The sequence below is a fragment of the Ranitomeya variabilis genome, chromosome 5 (genome assembly GCF_051348905.1).
Source record: "Ranitomeya variabilis isolate aRanVar5 chromosome 5, aRanVar5.hap1, whole genome shotgun sequence".
NCBI lineage: Eukaryota > Metazoa > Chordata > Amphibia > Anura > Dendrobatidae > Ranitomeya > Ranitomeya variabilis.
This window is the reverse complement of record NC_135236.1, coordinates 339,164,315-339,177,392: the sequence shown is the minus strand read 5'-3', so window position 1 is coordinate 339,177,392 and position 13,078 is coordinate 339,164,315. Positions and strand designations below refer to the sequence as shown.

The 13,078-nt window shown below is 45.3% G+C and overlaps 1 protein-coding gene across 2 annotated transcripts in view; it reads right to left on the bottom strand.

Moving 5' to 3' along the window:
- The window catches only part of BCAP29 (B cell receptor associated protein 29), a 143,370-nt gene extending 134,320 nt beyond the window's left edge, over positions 1 to 9,050 (bottom strand). Inside the window, exons 1-2 of one of the 2 annotated variants that reach the window (XM_077264801.1) lie at positions 8,932 to 9,050; positions 3,792 to 3,899 (exon numbers count right to left, since the gene is read on the bottom strand). In XM_077264801.1, coding sequence (XP_077120916.1) covers positions 3,792 to 3,883 — 92 coding nt within the window. In that variant the 5' untranslated portion in view covers positions 3,884 to 3,899; positions 8,932 to 9,050. Of the gene's footprint in view, positions 1 to 3,791; positions 3,900 to 8,789; positions 8,895 to 8,931 lie in introns of those variants that run through there. The other variant, XM_077264802.1, reaches the window with a different exon arrangement.
- Between the last annotated feature and the right edge of the window lie 4,028 nt (positions 9,051 to 13,078).

Below are 13,078 nucleotides of genomic sequence, written 5' to 3'. Positions count from 1 at the left end.
GTGGAGAGCAGTGCGTATTCCGGCAGCTGTGCTCTGCTGGTAAGCAGTGCATAACGTCCCTGCCATGTGCTGCTTACAAGCATAAAGCAGCTGCTGGCACTGGAACAAGATGCTGCTAGGGAGCGCAGAAAGGTAAGTGTAATGTTTTGGGGGTTTTAATATGTTTTTCTGATGGGGCCATGCATACCAGAATGGGGATGGGGCAAATCATACCAGGATAAGAATGGGGCCATGCATACCAGGACGGGGATGGGTGAAAAATCATAACAGGATAAGGAGAGGGCCATGCATACCAGAACGGGAATAGGGATGAAGGGGCCATGCACACCAGGATTTGCTTCAATTTTTTTTCTAATTTCCTCCTCTAAAACCTAAGTGCGTCTTGCAGTCCTAAAAATACGGTACATTTGTATATAACCCCTTCTCATGCACACGGCACTATTGAGCTAAAATTGCTCTAAAAATTAACAATAATTATAATTTAGGTCGTCACTGACTTCAATTAGTTTTATTGGATATGCAGGTTTCAAGTTTGTACGCTGTTAAAATACTATATTACAATGTAATATTTAAATTCTATTATTAAAGCTTATTATGACAAGTAAAAACACAGCATAATTACAATGTGATCAAAACAAAATCTCCATGAATGAGAAATCACTTATTGAACTTGGGAAACTGCACAGGGAACATGCAGCTATTAAGAGCTCCTGTACTGTTCCAAAAATATCCTAAGCAGCTGGTGAGATCATGTTCCTTCTTTGGGTAGACTTTTTATATATCTAAAATATTTACTATAGGGCAAAATGGTTCTGTGCACATCCAGTTACAGACCCTACATTGGAGCCATATGTATACCTGTGGTAGGCTGTGATGTATCCCAATGTATAGGCTTACAGTGTGATACATCATTAATAAACTCCTATTGTGAAAACAAAATACATAATGCAAGGCATACTGCAAAGTCAAAAGTTTACATACACTAAGATTACTATGCGTTTAAACAATTCTGGACTGCCCATATGATGATGTAATATGTTTGGAAACTTCTGATTCTGTTTTTTGGCAACATCTGAGTTACTTAGAAACACACCTGTGGATGTATTTTAATGCACACCAGAAACTCGCTGCTTCTTTGTGTAGCATCATGGGAAAGTCTAAAGAAATCAGCCAAGATATCAGGAAAAAAAAATTGTAAACTTGTACAAGTCTGGCTCATCCTTGGGTACAATTTCAAGATACCTGAAGGTGCCTCGTTCATCTATACAAACAATTATATGCAAGTACAAACAAGATGGGAATATCCAGCCATCATACCTTTCAGGAAGGAGATGGGTTGTGTGTCCCAGAGACAAACGTGCTTTAATCCGACATGTGAATATCAACCCAAGGACAAAAGACCTTGTGAAGATGATCGCGGAAGCTGGTAAGATTGTGTCAATATCCACAGTGAAACGAGTACTGTATCAACATGGGCTGAAACGTCACTCTGCCAGGAAGAAGCCATTACACCAAAAGAAACATAAAGCCAGATTATTGTTTACAAATGCACACAGGAAAAAAGACCTTCATTTTTGGACACATGTTCTGTGGTCTGATGAAACTAATATTAAACATTTTGGGCATAATGAAAAAGAAAGAAGGTTGGAAGCCTAAGAACACCATTCCAACTGTGAAACACGGGGGTGGCAGCATCATGTTGTGGGGTTGTTTTGCTGCAGGAGGGACTGCTGAACGTCACAAAATAGATGGCATCAGGAGAAAAGAAGAGTATGTGGCAACTAGATGGTGGCCCGATTCTAACGCATCGGGTATTCTAGAATATGAATGAATGAATGAATGAATGAATGAATGTATGCATGTATATATATAGCAGCCACACAGAATATAGCACAGGCCATGTAGTATATAGGAGCCATGTAGTATATAGCAGACAATTACTACGTGGCCTGTGCTATATACTATGTGGCTGCTATATACATGCATACATACATATTGTGGAATACCCGATGCGTTAATACAGCCCACGCAGTATATAACAGTGGCCACGCAGTATATAACACAGCCCATGCAGTATATAGCAGCGACGCAGTATATAACACAGGCGACGCAGTATATAACACAGGCGACGCAGTATATAACACAGGCGACGCAGTATATAACACAGGCGACGCAGTATATAACACAGGCGACGCAGTATATAACACAGGCGACGCAGTATATAACACAGGCGACGCAATATATAACACAGGCGACGCAATATATAACACAGGCGACGCAATATATAACACAGGCGACGCAATATATAACACAGGCGACGCAGTATATAACACAGGCGACGCAGCATATAACACAGGCGACGCAGCATATAACACAGGCGACGCAGCATATAACACAGGCGACGCAGCATATAACACAGGCGACGCAGTATATAACACAGCCCACGCAGTATATAACACAGCCCACATAGCATTTAGCAGTGTGGGCACCATATCCCTGTTAAAAAAAAATAATTAAAATAAAAAAATAGTTCTATACTCACCCGCAGGGATCCAGCGAAGCTCTGGCGATGCGCACGCGGCTTCCGCCATCTTCCGTTCCCAGGATGCAATGCGAATTTACCCAGAAGACTTAGCGGTCTCGCGAGACCGCTAAGTCTTCTAGGTAATTTCGCAATGCATCTCTGGGAACAGAAGATGGCGGCAGGCATGAGCGCATCGTCCGACGACGGAAGGTGAGAATAGCCGTTTTTTTGGTTTTTTTAATTATTTTTAACATTACATCTTTTTACTATTGATGCCGCATAGGCAGCATCAATAGTAAAAAGTTGGGGACACACAGGGTTAATAGCAGCGGTTATGGAGTGCATTAGCCGTGCCATAACGTGGTCCGTTACCGCTGGCATTAACCCCGTGTTTGCAGTGACCGGAGGGGAGTATGCGGGCGCCGGGCACTGACTGCAGGGGAGTAGGGAGGGACTAATTGGACTGTGCCCGTCGCTGATTGGTCGCGGCAGCCATGACAGGCAGCTGGCGAGACCAATCAGCGACGTGGGATTTCCGTGACGGAAGTTGCAGACGGAAGTACCCCTTAGAATATTATATCTACTAGATACTGAAGCAACATCAAGACATCAGTCAGGAAGCTAAAACTTGGGCGGATATGGGTCTTCGAAATGTATAATGACCCGAAGCGGCTTACAGATAACAAAGTCAATGTTTTGGAGCGGCCATCACAAAGCCCTGATCTCAATCCTTTTGAAAATTTATGGGCAAAGCTGAAAAAGCAAGGCAACCTACAAACATGGATCAGTAACACCAGTTTTGTCAGGAGGAAAGGGCCCAAATTCCGCCAACTATTGTGAGAAGCTTGTGGAAGGATATCCCAAATGTGTCACCCAAGTCATTCAGTTTAAGGGCAATGGTATCAAATACTAATGAAATGTATGTAAACTTTTGACTTTGCAGTAAGTAATAAAAATGACTTAAAACATTATCTCCCATTATTCTGGCATTTGACAAATATTAATAATTATGATAATCCTAATTGACCTAAAACGGGAAAGGTTTATTCTGATTTCATGTCAGATACTGAGATACAGTAACATGCATATCTGTCTTTTTATATAGTGTATGTAGACTTCTGGTTTCAACTGCATTTGGTGTATGCACTAAACAAGTGAAGTGAACACTGACTAACATGTTATCCTAATAAATGAATGATACATTATATAATATCACTATATTACATTCAGTAACTTGAACACACATTTAATAAAACTTCTATTGTACCTCGTTGGAGAAATAAATGGGATGCAAAGAATTAAAATGACTCCGATTTCCCCATACAGGAACAATGCCACTGCTGTCCACTGAAATGTCATATTAAGTACTTGAAATCTACAAAAAAGGAAACAAAATGTGTTAGGTTGGGGGCACAGGATCCAGAAGTGGCAGTGCTTTGGACGCAACGCATGTTCGGTGTCCAAAGCGCTGCAATCTATTGAACGCAGATGAATCTGCATGTGTTCCCTGAACTATGCAAATTCACCACATCCAATACATTGTATCAGTGAAACTTCTCTTGCGGAGACGCTAGAAATTGACATGCTGCGGTCTGGAAAGACGTGCCGCATGTCCCTTTCCGCAGGTAAGCTGAGGGCGTCTGTGGACGCATAGTGGACATGGGATTTCTAGAAATCCCATTCACTATGCTGTAACATTTGGTTGCTGTGGGTTTGAAGATGCATAAGCACATAGCGTAAAACCCTCGGCAATTACTGCTCTGATTGTATGCATATACCCTTATAGGCCTTGATGGGATATCACAGAATCAATTATATGAAGTAAAGCCAGCTCACCAAGTAACAACCGCAGGTGCAAGGAACTCCACGCTGATCAAAATAGTCACAGGAGAAAGGATTAAAAAAAGAACTTGTTCCAGCTCCATATCTGTAAAATTCAGGCTTGAAACTTTATTTTGCCAATTTAAAAGCAATGGAAATGTGCTCTCCAGAAGCACAGCGGGACAAGAGCGACTCGTTTCGATCACTATAGATCTTTATCAAAGCTTTGATAAAGATCTATAGTGATTGAAACGCGTCGCTCTTGTCCCGCTGTGCTTCTGGAGAGCACATTTCCACTGCTTTTAAATTGGCAAAATAAAGTTTCAAGCCTGAATTTTACAGATATGGAGCTGGAACAAGTTCTTTTTTTTTTCATATCACAGAATCAACAGGAATGAGTCAAAGGCCAAGCAATAATATGCTAACGCGACACAACAGATAATTTTCTATATCAGATAACCTGGTGACAGATTCCCTTTCTTCTCTACAATAAATAACAAGCAATGATGACTAATATATGAAAACAAGCCATAGCTAGAACGGCAAAGCCACAAAGCAAAGTCAGGAGGTTTTTTTTAGCCATCTGTTGTTGACAGTAACTCAGAATGTCAACTGTAATGTGGACCCTGGGTAGTTGCTATAGGGGATAAGACCACTTTTTCTTGGCACTATCTGTATTGACCGGCTGCCAGGAAATACCAATAACTCACAAAAAACTGGGCATTGTACAAATCATTGCTAAAAGTCAAAAGGCGAAGAGTTGATTTATCCAAATCACATGTTTAACTATCAACATATCTGAAACAGAACTTTAGAATAAGTAACCTTCTCATGTTATAACTACAAGTTACTGGAGTGGTCTTCCACAAGCAGACACTGCTGTTACCCCGATCCCCAAACCCTGTTACTTTATACAGGAACATGGAAAGGGCTAATAGTGACATTTAGACCCCATGATATGGTCCTATGTGCCCTAAATAGGGAGAGTTGATGTATACTTTAAAAGGGTTGTCCAAAAAAAACTATCCTTAAGATAGGTGATAACTTGTTGATCAGTTTAGATCCGTCAGCTTGGACCCCCGACAATCGGCAGAAGGGGGACCTTTTTCCCGTTATAATGGACATCCCTCCCGCTGCTCTACTTACTCCCTATTGGGCTGCAGACTACTGCGCTCACCCTTTTCCAGCAGCCCCAAGAACGAATGGATGGGCAGTTGGACGTCTTATCTGCTGCACCATTATGTAAAGCAAATAGAAGGTTCTCATCAGGGCTAAAAATTCAACTTCCTGTCAATAGGTGCAGGCCCCCACACGTAGGAGGCCTTCTTTTTCGCGGGACAAGTTGTACTTTTGAATGACAGTGTTGATTAAATCATGATGTATTGGAAAGCTGGAAAAAAAATTCTAAGTGTGTCGAAATAACAAAAAAAGCCAAAATTGTTTTTAGGGTGTTTTATTTAACATGTTCACTATATGGTAAAAATGACCTGGCAATATGATTCTCCAGGCCGGTATGATTAGTGAAATACCAAAAAAGAGTAGTTATACAGGTGTTTTTTTTTATCTAAGTGGGGAAAAATTAGTAAATTTGTAAAAAATACAAAAAAGAAAAAAAACAAAAACAATGTTCAGTTTATGGGGCTGTGATGGCTTATTCACTGCATCCTAAGGCCGGGTTCACATTAGCGGTTCAGTCTGCAGCGTGGTGCTGCGGACTTCTTTCCTTAGGCTACGTTCACATTTGCGGTCAGCGCCGCAGCGTCGGGCGCCGCAGCGGCGCCGCATGCGTCATGCGCCCCTATACTTAACATGGGGGCGCATGGACATGCGTTGTGCTGCGTTTTGCGCCGCATGGCCGCAAGCGTTGGACGCAAGAAACGCTTCAAGTTGCATTTTTTTTGCGTCCAACTTGCGGGCAAAAACGACGCATGCGGCGCAAAACGCAGCGTTTTAGCGTGCGTTTTGCCGCGTTTTTGTTTGCGTTGTGCGCTGCGGCGCCGACGCTGCGGCGCACAACGCAAATGTGAACGTAGCCTTAGCTCCGCCTACTTCCGCATGCGTCCTGTGTACCTATCTTTAACATTGTGTATGCAGGGACATGCGTTGTATGCAGATGCGTCCGGGTGCGTCGTTTTGACGTGCCCATCAAACGCATCATGTTGCATTTTCCTGCAGTCGGCGGGCACGTCAAAGCAGAGGACACATCCACATACAAAGCATGTCCTGCGTACACAATGTTAAAGATAGGTACACAGGACACATGCGGATGTAGGCGGAGCTTAAGGAAAGAAGTCCTCACCACCACGCTGCGGACTGAAACGCTATTGTGAACCTAGCCTAAGTCACGGTTAATGGATACCATGTAAGGATGGATACAGTGTGTTGATGGATTCTTAATTTTTTGTTGCAGTGGCTGAAAAAATGTAATTTTGGCATATAGAATTTTTTTTTCTCATTTTGACATTTACTGATCAGGTTTGCTCTTTCAAGGATGTAATGATACCACATGTGCATTTTATTAAATTCCTTTATTTAAAGGCCATGTGCACACGTCAGGATTTTCTGCAGAATTTTCCTGAACAAAACTGGACTTTTTCTGCAGGAAATCCGCATGCGTTTTTTGTGCGGCTTTTTCATGTTTTTTGAGCGGTTTTTGTGCGTTTTTTTCCGGAGCTTCCCAATGCATTAAATAGCGGCAAAAAGGAGAAAAATCCGCAAAATTAATGAACATGCTGTGTTTTTTACCGCGATGCGTTTTTTTCGTGGAAAAAAACGTGCACAAAAATTGCAGAATGCATTAAAAATGATGGGATGCTTATGTATGTGTTTTTTAAGCGTCTTTCCCGTGGAAAACGACTGAAAAAAATAGGCAAATACTGAACGTGTGCACACATCCTAAATGGGGGAAAAATGGGTGATCTGAACTTTGTATATATATTTTTTTCCCACTTTTCACTGCATTTATTAGTCCCCTACGGGGAGTTGAACCTGTGATCATCCGATCGCTTATGCTGTATACATCAATACCACACTATTGCTGTATATAGAAAAAACCACGGTCTCCCATTAATACCAACCAGTGTTCTTCAGCAGAACCCCAGCTGTCATAGCAGTCTATCGGTGCTCCGCAACTACGTCACAGGGGCGCTAACGAGCGCATAGAACGATGTGCCCCTCCTGCATGCTGTAAATACCGCTGTCAGAGATTGACAGCAGCGTTTAACAGGTTATCAGCTGTAGCGGCAGATGATAGCACAATATGAAAGGCATCATCTGCTGATAAAGATGCAGATGCAGTTCCTGGGCCCACTTCCAAGTCAATGACCCGGCATATGATGAAACTGTACATTATATGTCGTTAAAGGGTTAAGACAATGGCCCCAAGTCATCAAGAGTGATGATTGCACCATTCTTGATGAGGGGCTTCTTTGAATGACACGAGCCTGATTCATTAAGAAGCATAAGCCCCTCAAAGAATCTGGCACATCTTAAGAGTGGAGTGCGCCTCACCACAATTCTTAATTCAGGGACTAGATTAAGATTTGGGGTTTAAGGTACAACAGTGTATGGCACAGTACACGGGGACAGCGTGGCGCAGAACCGTACACGGGGACAGGAGAGAACAGAATAATAAACAGATGTATATGCACAATATAATCCAGTGGTATTCCACAAAGGCTGTGCCTGGCACATTGGCCAGTAACTCCACGCTGGCACAGTATCCCCCCACACACAGTGGCACACCGCGCAGTACCCCACACACACACACACACTGCGCAGTACCCCCCCCCCCCCCACACACACACACACAGTGGCACAAAGCGCAGTATTCCCCCCCCCCCCCCAACACAGTGACACACCGCGCAGTACCCCCCCAACACACACAGTGGCACACCGCGCAGTACCCCCACAAACAGTGCAGTAGACCCCACACACCCTGGCACACAGTGCAGTAGACCCCACACACCCTGGCACACAGTGCAGTAGACCCCACACACCCTGGCACACAGTGCAGTAGACCCCACACACCCTGGCACACAGTGCAGTAGACCCCACACACCCTGGCACACAGTGCAGTAGACCCCACACACCCTGGCACACAGTGCAGTAGACCCCACACACCCTGGCACACACTGCAGTAGATCCCACGCACTCTGGCACACAGTGCAGTAGATCCCACGCACCCTGGCACACACTGCAGTAGATCCCACGCACTCTGGCACACACTGCAGTAGATCCCACGCACCCTGGCACACACTGCAGTAGATCCCACGCACTCTGGCACACAGTGCAGTAGATCCCACACACGGTGCAGTACCCCAATAATAGCGGGGCTGCAGGTGAATGCAGACAACCTCGGGCTCACGTCAGTCTGCACACTTCACATTATGGAGGCGGAACACTACTAGCGTTAGTAAATCTCTGTGTGTACAGACAGCAGCACCTGCCGACATTCCACCCAGACAGTTGTTGTCAGGACACAGCGCCATGCCTGCACTGTACGGATCTGCGGGCAGCGCTGCGCGTAGATATGGCGCCATCACACAACGCGCGCATCACCGGCCCCGGACAGCCGCATCACTCACCCGCCGCTGCTTCACACAACTCTGCCAGACGCGCTGGAGCAGGAAGGAGGCGGGGTCCGTCGCATTATCCTTTACGGAAGTCTCGTCCTCGGCAGCCATGATTGTCAAGGGAACAGCGCTGCCTCAAAGTTTATGACTCGAGTTCTGACTGAGGAAAGGAAATAGGAGCCGAGGTCACTGACGGCTGCGAAATTTCCACTGTCCGAGGACTCTGTGCACACAGTGCGGCTGACACAGGGACAGGAGGCCGTGGCATCATGCGGGGAGTTCTGAGCACCAGCCATGGACATGGGATTTTATCAACTCTTATTCACGTGCAATGGAACTTTTTTGCACTAAATTTCGTGGTGAAGATTTTTACACACAAGTTCACATGTAACACATGTTACATGTCTGCTGTGAATTCTCTGTTTGCGAAGTCCATGGATTTGTGGTGGCCAATAGGCCTGTCTGAGCCCAGCCTTAAAGACGTTGTCCACTACTAGGACGGCTCGTCATAACCCGCGGTCGCAGCGCTAAGATAATAAGCCTATACTCCCCTCCCGGGCCGGCGCCATTCCAGCACTCGCGTTCCCTGGGCTCTCGTGGTTGTATGACGTGAGCCCGGTGCCCAACCTGAAAAGGGCAGAGATCGGCTGCAGCCAGGACCACCTCTTCATGTTCAACTCGACAAAAGGCGGATACAGTGATGCCAGCGCAGATTGGACACCGGGCTCACCTGTTATAAGAACCGCACGAGAGCCCCGCGAACACGAGAGCCCCGCGAACACGAGAGCCCCGCGAACACGAGAGCCCCGCGAACACGAGAGCCCCGCGAACACGAGAGCCCCGCGAACACGAGTGCTGGGCTGGCACGGGATGTGAGTATAGGCTTTATTATTTTATCGGGGCCAACCATTTAGATCAACATTGGGTTGTCCTAGTAGTGGACAACCCCTTTAGGCTTTGTGCACACGTTGCGGATTTACCTGTGGAATTTTCCGTGCGCATTCTGCATCTCTTGCCAGAAAACGCAGGTCAGAATCTGTGCGTTTTTTATGCAGATTTTGTGCCTTTTTAGGCTAGTTGCACACTAGCATTTGGCAGGGCTGCAGATGGCAGCCTTCTTCCTCCATTAAGCCCCACCCACTGCCGCGCCTCTTCATTCAGCTCCGTCTACAGCTGCATGCGTCCTGCGTACCATATCTTTAACATTGGGTGCGCAGGCCATGTGGATGTATGCGGATTCCTCCGCATGCGTCGTTTTGACCCTGCGCCGACCTCAACAAATGCAGCATGTTGCTTTCGACGCAGGTCAGCACAGCGTCAAGATGACGCATGCGGTGGCATCCGCATATGCAGCGCCCCATGGTCCTGGTCGTTGCAGTAAAGTCATTCTTCCACCAGGGGGAGTGATGTTACGTCTGAAGGCAATAAAGGAGATCTCTTTACCAGGTATCACAAACCATACAACACACTTCACACTCCAGTCCACCAGGGGGAGCCATGCTCCTATTTATTAGGGCACTCTTCACAATTAGGTAAAACTGGTGGTCTGGATAGGCAGTTAGGCAGAAGCTGACTGGGTTTCACCCAGGCAGCACTTGTCAGGCAGCCAGAGGGGAAGGAGGAACATGTAAGAGCTGCAGACAGAGAGGTCCCTGAAAGGGGTGGGATCCTGTCAGGACTAGACAGAAGGCCATGGAGCTGCGTCGACCCGGCATGCGGCAGCATCCTAAGAAAGAGACGCGAATTGTATTGTAGAGGGTGAGAAACAAAGTCATAGCAAAAGGAGAGGAAACCAGAAGGAGTTCTGCCCAGCAAAAGGCTGCCTACTTTCTGAGGCGCAGGATCCGGTAGCCGGAACACCGAGGGAGCAACAGTTTCCAAGCCTTGCTCAAGAGACCAACAGGACAGGTAATTCCACGTTACCTGCCCGACCCACACCCAGGAGGCACGGTGGCAACTTGTGGGAGCTGGGGCGTGCTAGAGTCCCTGTAAAAAGCCTCAGGCCATCAGTCATACAGGTTGTTCCTATCCATCTGGGGGACAGAGAGAAAGACATAATATCTAGAACATCTACAACAGTTGTGAGGACCTTATGAGAGGCTCAGCAGTAAGGTACTACAACATCCAGGCGCTAGAGGAAGGCTACTGATTTCCACCTGGATAAGAGGACTCTGGATTTGCATTCAGACCGGCCGGACTCTGCCTACCCTGTGGTCTGGTACTCTGGACAGTGGATGCTGAAGCCTTCAGTAAAGATAAAGAGACTGTAACCTTGTGTCCTCGTTCTTCACTGTGCCTCTCACCATTCACTACATACTGGGAAGCCTTGGGGACATACTTCACCTCTGGGAAGGTACACCATCTAGCTGCCATAACATCACCATAGCGGACCCCTGGGCAGTGTCGGTCACCCTGACCGAATACCACAGGTGGTGTCACGAACATTATCCCTTTAACCCCTTCATGACCCGGCCTATTTTGGCCTTAATGACCTTGCCGTTTTTTGCAATTCTGACCAGTGTCCCTTTATGAGGTAATAACTCAGGAACGCTTCAACGGATCCTAGCGATTCTGAGATTGTTTTTTCGTGACATATTGGGCTTCATGTTAGTGGTAAATTTAGGTCGATAATTTCTGAGTTTATTTGTGAAAAAAACGGAAATTTGGCGAAAATTTTGAAAATTTCGCAATTTTCACATTTTGAATTTTTATTCTGTTAAACCAGAGAGTTATGTGACACAAAATAGTTAATAAATAACGTTTCCCACATGTCTACTTTACATCAGCACAATTTTGGAAACAAATTTTTTTTTTGCTAGGAAGTTATAAGGGTTAAAATTTGACCAGTGATTTCTCATTTTTACAACAAAATTTACAAAACCATTTTTTTTAGGGACCACCTCACATTTGAAGTCATTTTGAGGGTTCTATATGGCTGAAAATACCCAAAAGTGACACCATTCTAAAAACTGCACCCCTCAAGGTGCTCAAAACCACATTCAAGAAGTTTATTAACCCTTCAGGTGTTTCACAGCAGCAGAAGCAACATGGAAGTAAAAAATGAACATTTAACTTTTTAGTCACAAAAATGATCTTTTAGCAACAATTTTTTTATTTTCCCAAGGGTAAAAGGAAAAACTGGACCACGGACGTTGTTGTCCAATTTGTCCTGAGTACGCTGATACCTCATATGTGGGGGTAAACCACTGTTTGGGCGCACGGAAGGGAAGGAGCGCCATTTGACTTTTTGAATGAAAAATTGGCTCCAATCTTTAGCGGACACCATGTCGCGTTTGGAGAGCCCCCGTGTGCCTAAACATTGGACTTCCCCCACAAGTGACCCCATTTTGGAAACTAGACCCCCCAAGGAACTTATCTAGATGCATAGTGAGCACTTATAACCCCCAGGTGCTTTACAGAAGTTTATAACGCAGAGCCGTGAAAATAAAAAATAATTTTTCTTTCCTCAAAAATGATTTTTAGCCCAGAATTTTTTATTTTCCCAAGGGTAATAGGAGAAATTAGACCCTAAATGTTGTTGTCCAGTTTGTCCTGAGTACGATGATACCCCATATGTGGGGGTAAACCACTGTTTGGGCGCACGGCAGGGCTCGGAAGGGAAGGCACGCCATTTGGCTTTTTGAATGGAAAATTAGCTCCAATCATTAGCGGACACCATGTCGCGTTTGGAGAGCCCGTGTGCCTAAACATTGGAGCTCCCGCACAAGTGACCCCATTTTGGAAACTAGACCTCCCAAGGAACTAATCTAGATGTGTGGTGAGCATTTTGAACCCCCAAGTGCTTCACAGAAGTTTATAACGCAGAGCCATGAAAATAAAAAATAATTTTTCTTTCCTCAAAAAAGATGTTTTAGCAAGCAATTTTTTATTTTCACAAGGGTAATAGGAGAAATTGGACCCCAATATTTGTTGCTCAGTTTGTTGTGAGTACGCTGATACCCCATATGTGGGGGTAAACCACTGTTTGGGCACACGTCAGGGCTCGGAAGGGAAGTAGTGACATTTGAAATGCAGACTTTGATGGAATGGTCTGCGGGCATCACGTTGCATTTGCAGAGCCCCTGATGTGCCTAAATAGTAGAAACACCCCACAAGTGACCCCATTTTGGAAACTAGACCCCCGAAGGAACTTATCTAG